The sequence below is a fragment of the Mytilus trossulus genome, chromosome 2 (genome assembly GCF_036588685.1).
Source record: "Mytilus trossulus isolate FHL-02 chromosome 2, PNRI_Mtr1.1.1.hap1, whole genome shotgun sequence".
Classification (NCBI taxonomy): domain Eukaryota; kingdom Metazoa; phylum Mollusca; class Bivalvia; order Mytilida; family Mytilidae; genus Mytilus; species Mytilus trossulus.
Window position 1 is genome coordinate 20903821 of NC_086374.1, and position 17395 is coordinate 20921215.

The window sequence follows — 17395 nt, forward strand, 5'->3', positions numbered from 1 at the left end:
TAACCAGAAAACCTTCCCTATTCTTCCTTTGCTGTCTTTTCATCCTGCGTCTTTCACGTTCTTTTTCATCATCATATTCTTGCTCCAACATTCTTATGTGTTCCTCAAAAGCTATTAATGCATCTTCTTTATCCATATCTAAGAGAAAATTATTCATTAATAGTCTGAAGAACCGTTTTAATAAAGATTTATTTTCTTTGCACCCTAAGCTTTTCTAGATCTGGTGATGAAAAAAGCATTTAGATTCCAAAAAACAGAAAACTTCTAACCACCATTGTGCTATTGAACACAACTAGGTGAATACAGGGATATTATACAAAATGTAATAATTATAGCACCAGTGTTCTGATACTTACTATGTAAATCTGGGTCATCAGTAAACCTAGGATTATCTAGTAACATCTGTTGTGCTTCAGACCATGTAGTACAGTATGTTAAATTAGGCATGCTGTCCAAAATCTCAGCAAACACTTTGGTATTTCTTTTTCTTAAAGTTTTGGCTTCTTCCTGAAAAGAAAGTTTTAATTGTAACTTTTAGTTGAAAATAAAATATTGTAGATGAAATAAGATAAAAAAAACTAGAGGCTCCAAAGAGCCTGTGTCGCTCACCTTGGTCTATGTGAATATTAAACAAAGGACGCATTTGAATTCATGACAAAATTGTGTTTTGGTGATGGTGATGTGTTTGTATATCTTACTTTACTGAACATTATTGCTGCTTACAATCATTATATCTATATTGAACTTGGCCTAAGAGCTTCAGTGGAAATTGTTAATTAAAATTTACAAATTTTATGAAAATTGTTAAAAATTGACTATAAAGGGCAATAACTCCTTATGGGGTCAATTGACCATTTAGTTCATGTTGACTTATTTTTAGGTGTTACTTTGCTGTACATTGTTTCCCTTTACAGTTTATCTCTATCTATAATAATATTCAAGATACTAACAAAAAACGGCAAAATTTCCTTAAAATGACTAATTCAGGGGCAGCAACCTAACAGCAGTTTGTCCAATCCATCTGAAAATTTCATGGCAAATAGATCTTGACCTGATTTACAATTTTACTCCCTGTTAGATTTGCTCTAAATGCTTTGGTTTTTGAGTTATAAGCAAAAAACTGCATTTTACCCCTATGTTCTATTTTTAGCCATGACGGCCATCTTTGTTGGTTGGCCGGGTCACGCCACACAATTTTTAAACAAGATACCCCAATGATGATTGCGGCCAAGTTTGTTTAAATTTGGCCTGGTAGTTTCAGAGGAGAAGATTTTTGTAAAAGATTACCAAGATTTACGAAAAATGGTTAAAAATTGACTATAAAGGACAATAACTCCTAAAGTGGTCAACTGACCATTTTGGTTATGTTGACTTATTTGTAGATTTTACTTTGCTGAACATTATTGCTGTTTACAGTTTATCTCTATCTATAATAATATTCAAGATAATAACAAAAAACAGCAAAATTTCCCTAAAATTACCAATTCAGGGGCAGCAACCCAACAACAGGTTGTCCGATTCCTCTGAAAATTTCAGGGCAGTTAGATCTTGACCTGATAAACATTTTTACCCCACGTCAGATTTGCTCTAAATGCTTTGGTTTTTGAGTTATAAGCCAAAAACTGCATTTTACCCCTATGTTCTATTTTTAGCCGTGGCGGCCATCTTGGTTGGTTGGCGGGGTCACCGGACACAATTTTTAAACTAGATACCCCAATGATGATTATGGCCAAGTTTGGATTAATTTGGCCCAGCAGTTTCAGAGGAGAAGATTTTTGTAAAAGTTAACGACGACGGACGCAGGACGACGGACGACGACGGACGACGCCGGACGCCGGACGCCAAGTGATGAGAAAAGCTCACTTGGCCCTTCGGGCCAGGTGAGCTAAAAAAGGTTACTTGAACTGCATTCAGATTGATACATTGACAGAATAAAAGCAGTCTGATTTTAATAATGACCACTGACATACAACACAGAAGAAATTCTTAACATTAGATCAATACATGGTGTAAGATTTTTTAAGTAGTTTTTCTACCTTTGTTGTTGGCATTCAATGGAAAGTTTGCTTTTCACCTTGCCATTACCTATAAAACATGTTATTTACTATTTCTTATGATAGAACAAACATGAAAAGAAAACCTAACATATAAATCATTTGTATGTGCCTGTTCCAAGAGCCTGTAATTCAGTGATTACTATTTCCTGCTGTAAATCATAATCCTTTTATGTTTATAACTTAAATTAGGCTGTTTGTTTTCTAGTTTGAATTGTATAACATTTTTTGTGTAAAGCTTCAATTGAAGGTCACATGAAAACAGATTCAATGAGGTTAAATTTTTCCCTTGTAAGTGAATAATTCATCATCAATGTTTCTTAACAGCTTTTGATCAAATTGATCCATACTGGCTGCTAAAAGCAAATTATTATTTTCCTTTTTCCTTTTCATCAATGATTGAACAAAGAAAATCCTTTTTTTTATATATATATATATATATATATATATTTCATAGTTGGTTCCCCTTTAATTTGAATTAAATTCATCTTTCTTCACTCAAAACCTAACTAAACTTTGTAATATACATGTAGTTCATCTAAAGATTGTCCTTAATGTCTGTATTATAGATAATGGATACATGATACTAGAGCAACATGCAAATAAACATGCACCTAACACCACAGGAATCTCACATTATTTTTGCCATGGTATCAACAATCTAATATATTATTGTCATGAATTTAAAGACATCAGTCTTTTGCAGTTCAACATGAAAGGAAGTATAATTATATCACAAGTTATGGCATAACCAATAACTTAATGCTATTTATCAAGCAGCTATGATTTATAGTTGGTTAGAAAATTTGATAAAAATGTACTAATGTGCATGTCATTCTATAGATATAAGTTTTCCAAAAAAAATAGAACCTCCAAGGAACATAACTTTCACAAGGAACGTCATAACCAAATGAAGTTTTCTGCTCTATATCAAGAATCTACCCATATGTATTTACTGCGAAAAATAATGTGACAGATTTGATAAAGACTCATGAAGGAAGGGACAGAGGAAACCCTTTATACTCCCCTTCTTTAGAGAATTTTCACTCAGAACATCCCCTCCTAAGCGCAGACAGGGGCGTAGCTAGAAAGAAATATGTGCAAGCAACTACTGCCGAGCGGAGCGAGGCGAAAAAAATTTGGACCCTTTTATGCAGAAATTTCTTATTTTTTCGGTTTTCAGTCATAGGACGGTTATAAAAGAGGCGCTATATGTAGTCAGGACTTATAAAAAAAATATGATTGTAAAACTATTAATAAATCTTCTGAATAGAGTAATACTTAAACAAAACATATTTTAGATACAGAATTTACTCAAAATCGTCAAAAATATTCTCTTCGGGTCTAGGCAGAAACAAACTGCTCTTGTCAATATTCACACTGAATGAATATGCAGTAACTGCATGTCGTTGTTCATTGTTCACGGATCGTACATTTGTTTTCAACATACGTAGTACACTGAAATATCTCTATGGATATTGCAAGATGTTATAAACCAGCGTATATGTTCGGCATATTGCGATCTCCCAATTAAATTCGTCAAAATTACATGCCAGATCAGTTTCGTATGTCTCAGACAATGTTGAGATTTGTTCGTCTGCTATATTTCCTACAACATGATGAAGCAGATACAGCACAAAGAAGCGATTTTCTGATAATACTAGACGCGACTTCCCTCTCCATGATAATACTAGACGCGACTTCACTCTCCAATTCCCTTATCATATGGTCTATGAACACAAAACATAATGAGACTTTCCAATACTGTTTTGGCGTGTTTGCAGGCTGATTGGCTCCGGTAGTCTGTCGACCACATCGCCTCGGCATATTTTCAATTATATCGAAGGGACCTGATAATTCTAATGCCGATTGGTACAGTACATCTCATTCCAAACTGCTGAACCGTACACTGTAAAATGTGCTTCAAAACTACATGTCTTAGACTGAATATTACAAATTCAAATCTTGTAAAAGATACAAGTTACTGTCCGATTTTGCCATCAATTCCAATAAAACTTTTATTTTGAAACCAAATGCCGTTATTCAATGATATTTCATCAACTAAAAAAGTGACAACATAGATGTTTCCTTTAACATTCAATTTATAAGTTTTTATTTTGCCATTATTTTTTTTTGCATGCCGAATCGATGTGCACGCAACTGCGTGTTGGCGTATAGGGAGCTACGCGCCTGGCAGAGGGATAACAAAAACATGCAATAAATTCTAGCAACTCTAACCTTGTGTTCTGTACTTACAGATCGGTGCAGATTATACTCTTAACGAAAAAAAAATCATGCTCAATGAGTTTAGATCTTGCAATTTTGTCAGAGTAATGACTATAACAGCATTTAACAATAACAGGCCTAGAAATAATTTGGACTGCTTAATTTTATGCAAAACTTTCATTGATATTGCAAACATCCTTATTGCAACTACTGAAAATGTATATTTAGACCTGCACCAATCTGTAAGTTATCCATAGCCTTACCCACCACTCATAGGAGAAAATGTCCCTAATGCAATATCATGAATAAGGTCAATGTAATAATGGAAAAGACAAATATTTCAGATAAACTACAAAGTATTAGTTTTCCTCCAAACATAGTATTTCTTTTTTCTTCTTTCAAAATAACTATCAAATAAAATATTCCTTTCATTCATGATTTACAAAATTAAAAGGTAAAATTTATTTCCTCATTGATTTCTTACCCCTAATATTTCCTGAGAAAAGTTTATACGAAATATAATAGTCAATGTGTTTCATTCATATTTTTCTAATCATAATTCTAAAATTTTACTAAAATTCAATAGTGGATAAGAGGTATGAATGCAAGCTATGTGATCAATTGAGATAACACAATATCTGGATACATGTATAACCATACTTTTAAATCATTCCTTTATTCAACAGCAAATAAGACCCATATAGTGTTTTTGTAGAAGTAAAATGACATGATTAGTGAAAGCAGTAAAGGCAATGTTAATCTACTAATGTTGATTTGACTACATTTTACTAAAATTAAATACAGGTAACTACAGAATAAGTATCTATATGAAAAAGAAACAACAGCAACATTAATACAATGTTAAGTAGCAGTGTATATTAGTAAGTGTAATGATATATTATATGTGTGTGACTTTAATGAAATTATGTATCTGCCTGATTTTGTCACCTTTTCTCTCTTAGCAAGCATATGTATGACATCATCAAATAAATCTCTCCGATCTCTATCAGGTACATTGGCCCAAACATCCAGGTGACCAAACATGTCATCGGCTTTCCTGAAAAACACAAACAAAAATGAAGATGCCATTTTTTATTCATCAATGATTATATAAAGTTGGTCAAATGTCATTACGGTTCACTCAAATACATACATACATACAAATAGGCATATGTATCAGTATTTAAATGATTATTGTTTTATTGGTTATTATGAACAGATGTAAATAAATTCAATATATTTAATTCCAACCTAACTTTTCAATCAGAAAACATTTAATACCAAAACCTTGAAACCATGTGACAATATTGCTTCAGTGATTCTTACATTGTTTGAAGTTTGGTGTAATATAGTCTGACACAAAAGCTTATAAAAATTCTATTTGAAAAAATAAATTAAGGTCATGTCTGTCATATTTTTTTGGTAATTTATCTTGTTATAAATTATGCAGTTGGTTTTCTCATTTGATTTGTTTCACATTCCTTTAAAACTCAACTATAATGTATGAATTTATCTCATTGTTAAAGGCCATACTGTTGCCTGTAATTTCTTACTTCCACTTATTTGTACTTTCATGGATAGTTGTCTCATTGGCAATCATACAACATTTCCTTTACTTTAAATATGGCAGGTTTAGGACAAAAATATACAATAGTTTATATAGTCAATTAGAAAGCATCATTAAATGTGCCAGAAACAAATACGATAATGTCTTTATCCTCATACCTTGAATATATTCTAAATTTCCAAAAGTAGCAATTGTTCATTTATATGAAAACAATAATAAGAAAGAGTGTTTTGAGTGAAATGTATTTGACTGTTGAACTAATAATTTACCAGTATTTAATGTTAGAGTTCATTTTATCACAACTCAGTAAGAACTGTTCTAAATCTTCTTTGTTTTGCTTAGCTCTAAGTCTCTGTTCCTCCTAAACAAATGACAAAAATATCCAATTAATTTATCATCAACATATAACAATATTTTGATTCAGTTTCACAGTTCTCAATAGATTATCATTTTTGTCAATGATTTCTTTTAACATGTTTTACGAGCACTACTGTTCATTTCTTTGTATTGTTTCACATTTATTTTGACTTAAAACAGTGTAATATTTGTAGCATGAATTTTGTGTTCAGATGTTTACCATTATCATAAGTCTTTAAGTTTTAAATACATCAAAAATCAATTCTGTGACCCTATTATCATCTTATTTCAATATGGCAAAAATCATGTACAAACAACATATTGTTTTAAAGAACAAGAATGTGTCCCCTGTACATGAATGCCCTACTCACACTATCATTTTCTACGTTCAGTCGACCATGGCAATGGGGTAAAAACTCTTATTTGGCATTAAAATTAGAAAGATCACATCATAGGGAACATAAGTACTAAGTTTGAAGTCAATTGGAATTTAAATTCATCAAAAACTACCTTGACCAAAAACTTTAAGCTGAAGCGGGAAAGACGGACAGACAGACCAGAAAACATAGTGCCCCTCTACTATGGTAGGTGGGGTATAAATTTTTTTTAACACTATGGACAATACAGGCTTGAATTGATAAGTTGCTACTAAAGGAAGTTCTTTTTTTTTGTGTGTACTTAACAAGAATAATATCAATCCTGCTATTAACATTATACAGATATTAATATTAGACAACTGTTATTGTAAAGATTTGTAAATACCTTCTCTTCTCTTGCCCTCTTTGTCTTGTATTCATTAAATGCTTGTTTCCTTTCGTTCAGCTGTTTGAGAGCTCCGTACCTAGGGTCATTAACTATGACTTTCAGAGCTTGTTCCCATGATGCAGTAGATGACACACCCTATCATAATACATACTAAAGTTATCCGTTTATCAATGACAATAAATAATTAAAAAATATCAGCCTTTGAAGGTCGATTTTTACACTATGATATTTTCATGACGGTTATGTTGATATTATTGATAAATTTGAGAACACATTAAACACATACCTCTGTGACATATATTTCAAGTTTGCATTGTAATCATTCAACTTGCTCTGATAGTAAGAGATCACCTCTCAATTCATATAAAACATTAGATCAACATAATCATTGATGAAGAATTTTCAAAACTTCTGGTTTTACAAAGAAATTATAAATATTTTTTTCTATGAATTATATACATTTTGAAATAATGAGTTGGAACAAATACCCTGACATGTCTGCAATTATTTACCTTATCACGAAGCAGATTTTTGAAAGCTTCCATTGCCTCTTTTTTATTTTTAAATACAAGTGGAGCTTGTTCTTTTTTCACTGGTCTTTCTTCTTCACTTTCACTGGAACTGAAAAACACAACAAAATTAAAAACATTTCTCTGAAGTCATAAAGTTTTTTTTTAAATCACCGAATTAAAGTGCTTGTAAGCATAGAAGGGTAAATATTGCTTCAATTTATGTGTGGTAAGTAAAATTAAAGATTGCATTGTCAATAAAGCATTGATTCAACTACAATTCTGAACAATGAGAGATTAGTCCCAGTTTTAAAGATGACTGTAACAATGACATCATTTATATTTTTAGAACAGATTTTAGATTCTTGCACCTGCCAAAAGTTATGTAATTTTCTGGACAAATTTAACATTATTTTGTGACTTGAATATATATCTGAGCATATATTACATTTGTAAATTTCTGGAAAATTTTATGGATAGCATGTAATTATAGATTATCAGTGATCATCCAGATCTCAAAGAGATTGATTTTCTCGCTTGAGCCGGTACAGCGAAAGTGAGAAAAGCAATCAAGTTTTTTTTCTTATTGTCTCAGATCTGGTGTTAAGTTAAAAGACTGTCATTCTGAATAAAACTCACATATAAGTTTTTTTCAAATAAAATCTGAGAGCTGTAATTAGGTCATAATAAGGTAATGTAGAACAAAACTATCACAGCAAAAACAATGGGAAAAGATCTCAATAACCCCCAGAGGTACTTATTATGCATAATGAACTGAAATAGAAATGGTGTCTTATAAAAGTGCTTCCTACCTTTCTGCCGTGTCAGCATCTGCTGGCTGTGTTATTCCTGAGTTAGGGGGAGGTAACTCAATAGATGCTAAAGTAGCTTCCATGGCTGCCTGGATGGCAGATGATGGTTTTGATGGTTGGTTTGGTGCAGTTGTTGATTTTAATGATGAATCTGTTGATGTGGTATCATGGCCTGTATTTCTATCAAAAATATAACAACATTGAGTTCTTCTCATTTTCAATAAAAAATATAAGCTTTTTAATCTTCTGTATTTTTAAGGCTTGTATTTTATTCCTTTACACAATACTGTTTCATTTAAATTCAATTGATAAATTCAGCTTCAATGGTACAAAACATAACAAAAATCAATAATATGCATGTAATTCAGAGTTCAATGCTATCTAATTAGTAATATGCATGTAATTTCATAGGTCTATGCTGATAAATGCGAAATTTGATGTAATTTCAGAGGTCAATGCTATTTAATGAGTAATATATTTGTAGTTTTAGAGGTCAATGCTGTTTAAAGAGAAATATACATTTGTATTTGTAATTTCAAATGGGTTATTCCTGTTTAATGGTAATATATTTGTTTATAGCAACATTTCACATTAAATTAGGTTTCAATATTTCGACTAAGTTGAGGCGAGACAAAAAACTTCAAATCGGTGGAAGTTAATTAAAAAAATAGAAATCCACAGCAATTGTAACAAATCTGCTTCCGCCGGAACAGTCACTTTGAGACTCACCTTAACTTCCAAAATAACTCTGTTAACCTAAATCCTTACCACATGTACCACTCATGCATGAAATACTAGAAATATCAGAAGAATTTTTCTATAATCACACTCTGATTTATAATGCTTGTTCAATCACTAATATTTTTTAAGCTATAACTTTTATTTGCTTTTGTTAATTTGCCATGTGTCTTCTTTGTAAGTATTCTAATAATATTTGAAAATATCACTTCACATTGTTATTAAAAATAAACTAAAATTAAAATAATCGAAATATTTTTAAAATAAAGACTTACTTGTCTTGTTTGCTCATAGCTAAAAAATAAATAATAATGTCAGTATAATTCATGATGAAAATGAACAATTTTGATGGGGGAAAGCTTTATAACAATGGTATGATAATTAAAAGAACATAATTCAAATGTTCCTTGATGTTCTACATATTTTATCATCCAAGGACAAATGAAGGACAATGACTCCAATTTATATTTTTGATTTTTTTCAAATTGTTCATAAATATCCCACAACTAATGTTGTATATGGTCACTTACAATGTAATTTACCATATAATTTCTTTTTAGGAACTAAACTCATCAACAAATTTGTGGTCAGTACAGATTATCATATTCATCCAAGACCTAGTTGATATAAACTCCATACAATATTGACAAAACTGTACTGATGAAGATGCTTACAAGGATTTGCAATTTTTCGAAAAAAATTACATTTCAAAGGGGCATAATTCCTATTAAAAAAAGTCGATAATACTGATTTTTAGATTTATCTTAGATATTGGTGATATAAATGTTTGATAGGATTACATTCATATCAAACTGCTGATTCTTTTATGCAAGTATGTATGAATGAGTGAATCAATCACTGTACACGATTCTATACTTGGTCTACATAAGGCCAAGGAAGTTAATATCACTGAAGTTTTACATTGTACATCAAATGAGGGTTTTTTACCTTCTAATTCTTCCAATTCTTTTGGTTTAGTCCATCTGGATTCTTTTGTTTCTGTATTGTGGTAATATACTTTTCCTGTATCAGATTTATATACCTTCCAAGGACATTGTGATAGCTTTAGCTGTAATGTACATAAAGTCATATGAAGAGATAACTGATATTTTGTAAGTGTCCTTACTGTTGTCCATAACTAGTAAAAAATAACATTTCTACTTTTCTTATATCTAAAAAAAATCTAGGAAAGAACTTTGAAATATATAATAACATAAGGTGAATACAAACTAATCATTTCAGTTCATAACAATTCATTTTCTCAAATAAAATAATAAGTCAGAAAAATCAAATATTGAATCAAACTGATAAGTACCAATTTATAATGAAGTCCTTCAGTTAAAAAACATTATAACCCTGTATTTCATACTTCACAGAAAGCACAAATTGACATAATTTATACAGTCATGCTTTTGCCTAAATAAATTTTAAGTTTTAAAGTCTCCAATTAATCCTACCTCTGCCTTTGTTTTGAGATCATCTGGTTTCTCCCAGCTGGAATGTTTTGTGACAGAGTTATAATAGTAGGTCCTGCCATCTGGTGCCTTGTGTTCTGACCACACACTTTTCTAAAATATTTCAAAATGCGAGTTTAAATTATTGCATTTACAACTCAGTCGCACTATTCGCAATGATAAAAACCTCACATTAATTTTTGAATTTACAGTACTTTTTAATTGACCAAAAACATAGCTTCAATAAACACACAAATAATTTTTAATTGCACATCAATTGCCAAATTATCAGACCAAATTATTTTCTCCCAATATCAGTAGCTTATCTAATAAAACTTCTTACCCTATACATTGATATTGTTAATTATATTACAATTAAAATGATTTATTCTTGGCATAAAACTTTTAGAGACAAAATTTGAAAAGTGATGTTTCTGAAATTAAAACAAGAACTATCTTTAAAAAAGATATCCAACGTATTTAAATTTGAGTATATGTTTAAAAATATCCTTTCGAGAAGCACAATGACTTAATGATGCAGGACCTCTTTAATAAAATGTCCATCTGAATGTAACTACAAGATATTCTTTACTTTATTCTGGTTATATTAAGGCAATAATATATAAGAATATTGTGATGACACCTAAAAAATTTATTTGTCAAAAAATCCAGTGCAAATAACAAGAAACAAATATACATTTACTACTGTTTACATTAAACTTAATTCATGGTTAACAAAGCTAGACTATTGGTAGTATAAGTAGTATCTTTCTGTTTACATTCACCAAAACCCCGTGGAAATCTCACATGCGTAGGACTGGTGTGTTCTAAAAGTCATGTATGTTCGTACAACAAAGTTTACACTAAAAATTATATAATTGTCTCGAATAAACAGCTGTCATGGATGCAAAGAGCTATTGAAGAAACAATTATTTTAATAAAAATATAGATCTTTGTAAGATCTAGTTCAAATATTTATAGTTTTTCACTTGCTTTCCATCACGATATAATTTTCGAGACGTTTTTTCAAACACAACCAAATCACCCACCAAGACAGCATTTTGTCCAATGACAGAAAGGATTTTCGAGCATGCGTATTCTGTTGCCATAGTTAAGCGTCCTTAAGTTCAAAGGGCACAAACCGAAAAAATAAAATAAAATAAAAGCACTTTGAACATAAATACATTCATGATAAGTGAAGCAGGGGTAAGTTTAGTTTACCTTTTCTTGTTTCCCGTCACCAGACGAAGGAGAATTAGATGCTGAGCCTGTCTGTGCTACAGCTGCCACAGCGGGATTTACTCCTGCAAGGAAAATTATAATTTTATTTCTGTGTGGACAACACCAAAACATATGTAAACAATTTAACAATTGAACTCCATTTAATGTTTAATATGTACATTGAGTCATCTCACGGTGTTAACTTCACAATTTGTAATGTCAGTAACCAACTAATTTTCATAGACACTATTTTGTGTTTTGCCTTTTTAAGTCCTGTGAAAGTTTGTGAGTCTCAAACTTTCTTGATGTAGTTGAATATAGAAAGATCTAAGTTTTACATATTCTGGATGATTTATGTATAGTTGTCCTTCTACTTAAAATTTGCAAAAATAAATCCCTTGCAACTCAGTTGGTTTACATTATAAATGTTTGCATACACGTGACAATAAGTCATCACACAGACTGAAAAATATATTGTTACATGAAATGAAATTAAAGGTTCCAATTCTATTACATCAGATGCCATTCAGAAAATTAATTTCTTTTTAGTGATGCTCAAGGCGATAATATTTAAAAATCCTAAACCTACTACAAACATTGAAGAACTAATCAAACCAAAAGGAACCATTGTCAAATACTGACAAGGAATCAGAAGTTTTAAACAAAATGATAATATAAACAATACCTGCTGGAGGAAACATAGGTGGCATTCCTGGTGGCATCCCTCCGGGTGGAAAGCCTCCAGGTGGCATTCCCCCTGGTGGCATTCCTCCAGGTGGAACTGGGAAACCTAAAATAAAACAAAAACAAAGTTTTTAAATTAAATAGGTCATACAAAAAAAATATGTAGTCTTATGAGTTTGGTTTATCTAGATATCACAGCACTATGACAAATATTTGTTTACATTTCAAATGTTCTCTTTTGACTATGTTTTCCCTATAGGCTACTATTATTCATAAGGTGTAATATAATAGGTTGTATAATTTTTGAGACTTATCATTTTTGTGTACATGTATTATAACTAATGTGTTACTCTATAATTAACAAATGTACAAGTAACAGTGTGTAGATATTGAGATAGGGGTGTTAAATACAAATTCTGATCGGGCAATGATTTAATGACATTGTTTCAAAGAAGCCTTTTCAGTGACGCATGTTCTTGACACAAATTCTTCAACTCATCATTTTAATAAATACTGTACATACATGTACATGACATACATGATAAAGTTTAAAGAAGACATTTTCAATCTTTATTTTAAATTTGAACGGAAAAAAAATCAGAGAAAAAGTTAATGCCAGAAAGACAATGACAATGCATGCAGTACATAATTTTTAGCAATAGTCATCCATAACAGCATGATAACTAATTATTTTGTATTATACCTGTGGGTGGCATAACAGGTGGCATTATTGGAGGGGCATTCATATCAGGCCCTCCTGGTCCCATTGGTGGCATAAATCTTGGTGGTCCTCCAGGCATGCCAGGTGGCATCTAACAATTAGAATACATAACATTTAGTTGTAAATAATAAATAAACCTTACAATCATTTGAAAGAGGTGTAAAACAAATACCTCACGAATGTTTTCTACAGTCAGACATGTGCATACTAATTCAAAAATAAATAGAATACAAAAAAAAAGTGTATGCATTTCTCCAAAAAAGGCAAGCAAAATGAGTAACAAAAAACTTGACACAAAAACTAGTGAAAGTTCCTCCATGGTTCAATTTTCATCCATGGAGATCCCTGTGTACATGTACAAATGTATATCATTTGTCTTTTCTGTTATTTTGATGTTTTTGTGACCCCAACAGACCTGAATGTTAAAGGTGTACCAATATTCTGTTAATGAGATTATTAATTTACATAATTCCTGGATTTTGTTCTTTCTTGTTGACAGTGGGCAGAGATGCTAACTTATTTCTAATGAGATAACATTTTGTATTGTTTTATGGACTTTTTTAAATGTTATCACTAATTATTTTTTTTAAGCATTTGTTTTGTTCCATTCCAACCAAACCTGTTATAAATACTAAATGTACTAGGAGTTCAACATAATTGTATGCAATGATTGTTAAATAGTAACTAAAACTAAATGACGAACACAAAAATATCAAATATATTTGTTGATGTTTATTATACATGTATACGTACATAATGTTAATGGAGGGAAAACAATTAAATTGTTCTTATGTAAGTTATGTTTGAGTCTAAAAGCATTGCAAACTAAGAAGTACTTTTGTATTTCTTAGACTACTGTGCAGGAACAATTCAAAATTTGTTTTACAAACCTAATGTCCCATGGCTGTTTAAATACAATGGAGTAATGTCATCATAGTCATATATATATATTTTATAATAATTTAATACATAAAAAATCCAAATTTTCCTAGTTTAAGTACTTACCCCAAAAGGCGACCTTGAAGCTGGATTTGGTGGTCCTGTTGGATAATCAGGTGGTTGCTAAAATAAAATTATTCAAACACATGTTTTATTAAGTTTGGTGTACACTAATTATAAATTATATTATTATTAACAACAATTATCTTGGGCATTATCTCTGAACTTTGCATACATGTAAAAACAATCAATGCAATTACAAATTTTAAAAAGAAAACATAAATTATAAAAATAGAAACAGAAAATTAAAAAAACCATCTAAACTGCATATCCTACAACCTTGACAACAGAATGAACAAAGATAAAGAATACTGTCTGAGTGTCAGTATAAGAAGTCAAATGTAACGTCTGAAGGTGAGTTTTAAATAAAGTGTTTAAAATTTATATACATTTACATTATACATTGTTATATCATACTTCAATTTGATTTAATTTTTAATGCTAATTTTTGGTCTTTAATGCCTTACATCCATTCCAATACAAAACATAAAATAACCTTTCAAGACGTCATAATTATTTGGACTATACTCTGAGTAAATTTTGAGGTGTACATGTAAATAACCATTTTAGCCCATTTGTTATGATGAACCTCAAATTTATATATTCTTAAATTGTCAGAAAATATACATCTACAGGATTATCTGGATGATAATAGAACTCAGATTGTGTAATCAGGACGTCTCTAGCAGACTCACAGGTTCGTGACACACTGAAAGGGTGCATAACAAAATTTGGTGAATGTCAAAAAATCTAAATATTCTTTCAGGTATGTAAATATTCTTGAAATTCCACAGGTAAAGTCAACCTGTTACGGTAAAAAATCATTCAAATTTGCTGCTGCTACTTTATGAATCAGTCTTCCAAACCATTTCAGGACTAAAAACATTTTTTTACATTTTAAAAGTCTTGTTCAGTCCTGGAACGGTTTGGAATGTCACTGTTCTGCTTGCAGATAATTCTTAAACTGTTTTATTATTTATGCTGCTTATTGGTTGCTCTGGTCAAGCATGTTTATACTTCATTCTAAAATTTGTTGATTATTATTATTGCATGCTATATATATATATGTATGTGAGATTTCAACTTTGTATTACAGGTTGTTTATATGTCAAAATGCACTGTTTTTATGTTATTCATATGTTTTTATATTCGGTCAAAAGCTCCTTAGAGCTGGTGTTGCTTATTTGTACTCATGCCGAATCAAAATAAAGTTTTCTTATCTTATAACATTTTACAAGAAAGTAGCATATAGCTGAACGTGTACTTCACTTGTTTAATTATTGACAAATCTAATGCAGGATATTTATCTTATCATACGGGTGATAGTAAATGAATTCGCTATAGATTTTTGTTTGATAACGAAACCAGTTTTCTTTTAAAAATAAAGAAATATGTGAAAACAAAAGTATTTTCATAACACACGCAACCTACCGCCATCTTGAATTCGGAAGTCGATGAAGTTTTATAATTTTGGAAGAAATACCGGATACATTTCCGGAATTTGATTTCAATCAGAATGACTGTTGTCAGATATATATAGAATCTCTATTCCTATTAGGACAGGAGGGTTTGTTTGGGATCGGTTATTTATTTTTGTAAACTAAGAGGACAGATCATCTATTTTATGCACTTTTGTAGCAACATTTTTTAAAGGGTTTTGAAGAAGCCATAGAACAAATGATGCTAAATTATGGTTTCTGGGTGTTCCCCAGACCCTTTCTTAATCTTAGAAGTTTTGTTAGAATATTTTTTTGACAATATTTTGGTCTCAAAGCAAAATGTATAGTTTCAGTGTAAGACTTAAGTTTCTAGGGACACCATCAAAAGACCAACATGACCAATATGCATGATAAAGCAAAAATGTTATTCATGATAGTTAAGTCTGTGGCTGCTGTTTTTTTTAAACTCGTGCTCAAGTTAATATCGAAATTACTAAATCGCATTTGCCTCAATGTAGTTTGCGGCCCTGTACTAAAAGTGAGGTAAGCATTACTGAGAAAATATACCTCAAGTTAAATTAAACCAATTTTCGGACATTTCCAATGTCACCAGAACAAGAAAATTATATATATATCTACAAGTATATTTTAACAATATCTATACTTTTATTATCAAAAGATTTGAGAATTGTTTCCCAATTTTTTTTTGGGAAAAAAGATGAATTATGAAGAATCTGGTGCCATCTTATATTTTAGATTAAACCTGCTCAGTTATTTATTCTCAATACATTGCAAGTCAGGTAATTTATTTTCAAACTACCACAGAACAAACCATTTATTTTTGTGATTATCAAGGTCAAGTTAAGTTTTAAAATCCTCCTGCCCCCCCCCCCCCCCCCCCCGGAATATCAAATGGTCGTCCCCTAAGTAAAAAAAAGACCTTCAAAAGAGGTACTAAAAAAAAACAACCAGGTTTTCTGGAAATCTTATATTAGTATTCTATGGAGCGCATCAATCCTCAATTTATGATTCAAACTCATAGACAAGTAAATTTTGGCTCAAAATGGTCTTAATATATTCCTCTTTCACAAAAAGTTTCATTTCTGCAAATTTGTTGGTTAGCTTAAGTAAACAAGAACATCAAACGCAATATTTGTAGGGTAGGGCTACTATACGGTATAAATTGGAGGGAGTTATTGGTGGTATATGACACCAGAACGAGAAAATTATATATATTTTTACAATTGCGTACAATGGGAGGCAACTCTCATTGTCCCTAATTAATAACACCGTGTACTAGATTTGCCTCCCCTTGTTACGTCATCCGGTGCTTAGTTAGCATGTGGTTTAAACAAAGAGCATGTTCCAGTTACATTTTATTATGTATTTGATTATTATCATTTTTTCTTCGTCTTTATTGTTTATATATATTACCTAGATTGGGTAAATGTGTTTCATATTGACACTTTGTTCATTGTTGCTTATTGATACTATGTTTGGTATAGCTGTATATTATTGCATTATTATAATAAAGCACCTGTAACAAATCACTAGTAGTTGTCAATTAAGTTGTTAGAGGCGTATATAAATGTTAAAAGAAGATTTTTTAAATATAAAAGTTGAATATTCAATAGTATATAACATGTAAAAGAGAGGCGAAAGATACCAGAGGGAATGTCAAACTCATAGATCGAAAACAAAATGACAATATCATGGCAAATAATAAAAAAGACAAACAGACAATCAACAGCACATAAGACACAACAACGAAAACGAAAGACTGAGCAATACAAACCCGTGTTATAAATTCTATAATCAACTGAAGTGGTTCATCTGGAAAAGGAGGAAT

General features: G+C 30.9%; 1 protein-coding gene across 4 annotated transcripts in view; it reads right to left on the minus strand.

Annotated features, from left to right (window-relative positions):
• The window catches only part of LOC134706712 (pre-mRNA-processing factor 40 homolog B-like), a 31527-nt gene extending 15961 nt beyond the window's left edge, over positions 1–15566 (minus strand). For 3 of the 4 annotated variants that reach the window (XM_063565896.1, XM_063565894.1, XM_063565895.1), the window contains exons 1-15: positions 15539–15547; positions 14114–14170; positions 13091–13199; positions 12389–12493; positions 11704–11786; positions 10486–10596; positions 9977–10097; positions 9304–9322; positions 8291–8470; positions 7482–7590; positions 6967–7104; positions 6117–6208; positions 5229–5337; positions 357–507; positions 5–138 (exon numbers count right to left, since the gene is read on the minus strand). In XM_063565896.1, the coding sequence (XP_063421966.1) occupies positions 5–138; positions 357–507; positions 5229–5337; positions 6117–6208; positions 6967–7104; positions 7482–7590; positions 8291–8470; positions 9304–9322; positions 9977–10097; positions 10486–10596; positions 11704–11786; positions 12389–12493; positions 13091–13199; positions 14114–14170; positions 15539–15544 (1524 nt within the window). In that variant the 5' untranslated portion in view covers positions 15545–15547. Of the gene's footprint in view, positions 1–4; positions 139–356; positions 508–5228; positions 5338–6116; positions 6209–6966; positions 7105–7481; positions 7591–8290; positions 8471–9303; positions 9323–9976; positions 10098–10485; positions 10597–11703; positions 11787–12388; positions 12494–13090; positions 13200–14113; positions 14171–15538 lie in introns of all 4 variants that reach the window. The other variant, XM_063565893.1, reaches the window with a different exon arrangement.
• Positions 15567–17395: the final 1829 nt, after the last annotated feature.